The sequence below is a fragment of the Loxodonta africana genome, chromosome 13 (genome assembly GCF_030014295.1).
Source record: "Loxodonta africana isolate mLoxAfr1 chromosome 13, mLoxAfr1.hap2, whole genome shotgun sequence".
NCBI classification, from domain to species: domain Eukaryota; kingdom Metazoa; phylum Chordata; class Mammalia; order Proboscidea; family Elephantidae; genus Loxodonta; species Loxodonta africana.
Window position 1 is genome coordinate 33,867,362 of NC_087354.1, and position 4,610 is coordinate 33,871,971.

The 4,610-nt window shown below is 68.4% G+C and overlaps 1 protein-coding gene across 1 annotated transcript in view; it reads left to right on the forward strand.

Annotated features, from left to right (window-relative positions):
* Nucleotides 1–1,551: 1,551 nt before the first annotated feature.
* Nucleotides 1,552–4,610, forward strand: part of MEX3B (mex-3 RNA binding family member B) — a 10,471-nt gene continuing 7,412 nt past the window's right edge. The window contains exons 1-2 of the mRNA XM_003413865.4: nucleotides 1,552–2,165; nucleotides 2,978–4,610. The exon at nucleotides 2,978–4,610 is cut by the window's right edge and continues 7,412 nt beyond it. Coding sequence (XP_003413913.2) covers nucleotides 1,889–2,165; nucleotides 2,978–4,428 — 1,728 coding nt within the window. The 5' untranslated portion in view covers nucleotides 1,552–1,888 and the 3' untranslated portion in view covers nucleotides 4,429–4,610. The remainder of the gene's footprint in view (nucleotides 2,166–2,977) is intronic.

A 4,610-nucleotide genomic window follows, 5' to 3' on the forward strand; every position in this document is an offset into this window, starting at 1 on the left:
CGAGGTCTCCCGAGTCAGCCCGTCTGCGGCTGCAGCCACATGGCTTCATTGTCCTCGCCGGCGCGCCGCTGCGCTGGCGCTGCCGTCTCGGCGAACCGCGACTCAGGCCGCTCCGTGGCTCGGCCCGTGGCGGAGCGCAGCGGACGCGGCGAGCCGGGCAGCACCCGGAACAAAGGCGCGGAGTGCGCACGGGGCCGCAGGGGCGTCTACTCGGGTCGGCGGCGGAGGGGGACGCGAGCGGGCGGGCAGCGCCCCTCAAAGCCTCCTTTCTTCTCTCGCGCGCTCGGAGGCGGCCCTCGAAAGATCCGGGAGGGGGCGCAGCTCGCCGTGCCCGCTGCCCTCGCTGCGCGCCCCTCCCGCCGGCCGGTCCCATCGCGCCCTCCCTCGGCCGTCGCCCCCAACCCGAGAAGCGCACAAAGAGCGGCCGGGCCTCGAGCGCACTCCGCCCGTCGGGGCGGGGCCGCGGGCGGGGCCGCCGCGCCTGCCTTAAAGGGCCCGCCAGCTCCTCACACACACCGCGCATGCCCGGCCGGGAGGGAGGGCGGAGGAGCAGCGGGCGCGTTCACCCGCGCCGCCCGCTGGCGCTGTGGCCGGCGTCCCCGCGGTGGTTGCGCGGCGCTCGTGCGCGTGCCTTGCCCGCGGGGTCTCGGCCGCCGCGCTGGGCGTGTGCAGGACCCGGTCTCGGTGCATTCCAGAGGTCGTTGGCCGCTGGGCTGGCGATTCTCGCGCTGCAGCCGGCTTCTGGCCGTTTCTTATTCGCAGTTTCAGGACCAGTTGGGCGAAGTGCAGCCCAAGGGGACAGAAATGCAGGCGCGGGCGCGCGCGCGCGAGTGGTGGTGCGGGCGGGAGTGTGCCTTTGTGTCTCCTGCGCTCCGGTGCAGGTGGGCAGCCCGCGCCGGGAGCCACTTCGTCCGTGCGCGCCAGGTCATCGAGTCCCGCTTTCCATGTCCGAGGGCTTGGACCGTCCTTTTGGGCAGACAATAGACTCTTCTCCCAGCCGCACCTTTGGCTCCAGGGGTGGTTCATATTTGGGGGCACTAACGGGACTTTGTAAGGACCGCTGTCTCAGGGCCGGGCCCCTGGCATCAGAGTTGGGCGCTTGCTTTTTTCTCAATTGGGCGAGGGAGGAAACCTGGAGACAGTGATTGTCCTCCGCTGATAGGTACAAACAAGTGTCCCGAGCCTGCTGGTCCCGCATTAGACAACAAAGAGAGGCGTTAGCGGCGGCGGGGGAGGGGCGCGGCCGGGAGGAGGACGGGGCGGGCTGCGGCGAGCGCTGGGGCGGGGGGTAGCTCTTCGCCCGGGGCCTCCGCCCGCCCCCGGCCCGGCGCGCGCCAATCGCCTCCCCCAGCGATAGTGTCAGTAGCATTGTAGTGTCAGCTCCCGCCGGTGACGTTGCACCTCCCTCGTCCCCCTCCGGAGCCGTCTGGCTGCAGAGGCTCAGTCAAGAGGCGGGGAGGAGAGGAGGAAAAAGCGCTGAGTGAGGGCGGGCGGGCGGGCGGGAGGGCGGGAGGGAGGGAGTGGAGGAGCCGGGGAGGGGCTCCTTAAAGAAACGCTGCTGTCGCTCGCCTGCTCGCTTCTCGCTCGGCATTGTGGCCAGCCAGCCGGGCAGTCGGGGGGCACGCGCGGCCGCCGAACGAACTCTGCCCCCACCCCACCCGCCAGCAGATCTGGGGTGGGGACCCAGGCGGGGGCTCCTGCAGCCACTGCCTGGTGCGGACCGCACGGAGCGACCCACTCCTCCTGGCGCCGAGAAAGGAGCAACGGAGCCCTCTGCAGCCGGCCGGCCTCCCCGCCCCTGACCACCCGCTTCCCGGCTGCCTTTGTGGCCTCAGCTTCTCGCCGCCGAGTCGAGGGCCGGCGGGGGCGCGGCGCGCACCGCCGAGCGATGCCCAGCTCGCTGTTTGCAGACCTGGAGCGCAACGGCAGCGGCGGCGGAGGGGGAGGCGGCGGCGGGGGAGGCGGCAGCAGCAGCGGTGGGGGAGAGACCCTGGATGACCAAAGAGCCCTGCAGCTCGCGCTCGACCAGCTCTCGCTGCTGGGGCTGGACAGTGACGAGGGCGCCTCTCTCTACGACAGCGAGCCGCGCAAGAAGAGCGTGAACATGACCGAGTGCGTGCCGGTGCCCAGTTCTGAGCATGTCGCCGAGATCGTGGGGCGGCAAGGTGGGTCCCGCAGGGGTAGGGAGCTGGGGAGGGAGTCACGGGCCACCGCCCCGCTGAGAAAGCGCTTGCGGGAGCGGGATCTGCGGCGCCGGGGAGCCTTAGGGAGGAGGAAGAACCGCGCGATGGGCCGGCGCCCTAGACAAAGAAAGTGCAGGCAGGCTGTCTCCCGGAGCCGCGCTGCAGCCGCGGCGGGATGCACTTTCTCCTGCTAAAATCACTGCCTTCTCCCTAAGCGCCACCACCCAACCCGCCCCGGGAAATATAATTTAAATATAAGATGCTTGGGGGAGGGGGCCTTGGATCGGTCCTTTGGGAGGGGGGAGGAGGAACGAGCATCTGATGGGAGGAGGATTCTGGATTTCTGCAAAGCGGAATGGAGCCCAGAGGAGGAACAATGGGTCCCAGGACTGCCCCCCTCCAGTCCTTCGCGCTGGGGGATCACGACTCCTGCCGCCTTCCCCGAACCCCTTCGCCTAGTCTTGAGGGCGGGCGGCGCGCCCCGCTGGATCCCAGCGGCATCTCCCTAGCTGACTTTTCTGGGATTCTCGGGTTTGGCTCAGGACGACTGCAGTCACTGGGGGAGGACTGGGCAGCCAATGGGCTGTTCCTCGAGCGCCGCGCGGGTGGAACCCGCTTCTCAAGCCCGTGGCGCGGCCCCAGGTCAGTGAGGGAGCCGCCCCCTTTCCGCCCATCCCTCGGCCTGCCGTTCCGCTGTCCTGGACGCGGGCTGTCCCTGGTCTCCGCGGTTACCCCGGGATAATGGGCGTGTCTATCTCTCTCTCCCCCTCCCTCCCCCGCACCCCGGCTCCCAGGTTGTAAAATCAAAGCTCTGCGGGCGAAGACCAACACTTACATCAAGACCCCGGTTCGCGGGGAGGAGCCTGTCTTTGTTGTGACTGGCAGGAAGGAGGATGTGGCCATGGCTCGGAGAGAGATTATCTCCGCCGCCGAGCACTTCTCCATGATCCGCGCCTCCCGGAATAAGAACACGGCTCTCAATGGGGCGGTGCCCGGGCCGCCCAACCTGCCGGGGCAGACCACCATCCAGGTGCGGGTGCCTTACCGCGTGGTGGGGCTCGTGGTGGGGCCCAAGGGCGCCACGATCAAGCGCATCCAGCAGCAGACGCACACGTACATCGTGACGCCCAGCCGCGACAAGGAGCCGGTGTTTGAGGTGACCGGCATGCCGGAGAACGTAGACCGGGCTCGTGAGGAGATTGAGGCGCACATCGCCCTGCGCACTGGCGGCATTATTGAACTTACAGACGAGAACGACTTCCATGCCAACGGCACGGATGTGGGCTTCGACCTGCACCACGGGGCCGGCGGGTCCGGCCCGGGCAGCCTCTGGAGCAAGCCCACGCCCAGCATCACGCCCACCCCTGGCCGCAAGCCCTTCTCTAGCTACCGCAACGACAGCTCCAGCTCGCTGGGCAGCGCCTCCACAGACTCTTACTTCGGCGGGGGCACCAGCGGCAGCACAGCCGCCACCCCGCGCCTGGCGGACTACAGCCCCCCCAGCCCCGCGCTCAGCTTCGCCCACAACGGTAACAACAACAACAACGGCAACGGGTACACCTACACGGCGGGGGAAGCCTCTGTGCCGTCCCCCGACGGCTGTCCAGAGCTGCAGCCCACCTTCGACCCAGCTCCTGCCCCTCCTCCTGGGGCGCCGCTCCTCTGGGCCCAGTTTGAGCGATCCCCGGGAGGTGGACCTGCAGCTCCAGTGTCCTCTTCCTGCTCTTCCTCAGCATCTTCGTCTGCTTCGTCTTCCTCAGTGGTCTTTCCCGGGGGCGGTGCCACTGCGCCCTCCAACGCCAACCTGGGGTTGCTGGTGCATCGACGGCTGCACCCCGGCACCAGCTGCCCGCGCCTGTCTCCGCCCTTGCACATGGCTCCGGGGGCGGGCGAGCACCACCTGGCTCGTCGGGTGCGCAGCGACCCGGGCGGAGGGGGCCTGGCCTACTCCTCCTATGCCAATGGGCTGGGGGCGCAGCTGCCTGGCCTGCAGCCTTCGGACACATCCGGCTCCTCCTCGTCCTCCAGCTCTTCCTCCAGCTCTTCCTCCTCCTCCTCCGGGCTGCGCCGGAAGGGCAGTCGCGACTGCTCTGTGTGCTTCGAGAGCGAAGTGATCGCCGCGCTGGTGCCCTGCGGCCACAACCTCTTCTGCATGGAGTGCGCCAACCGCATCTGCGAAAAGAGTGAGCCCGAGTGTCCGGTCTGCCACACCGCGGTCACTCAGGCCATCCGCATCTTTTCTTGAAGGAGGCGCGCGCTTGCGCGCACCGCGCGGGGGAAGGGGCACCCCCTATCCTGCATCCTCACTCCCCAGCGCCTGTCCACCTCCCTGGTGCCCCACCTTCCTCTCTTCTTTCTGCTCACACTCTGAGATCCAGAAGAGTTTGGAAAGCTGTAGTATCCGCTCATTTTTAAATTTAAATTTTT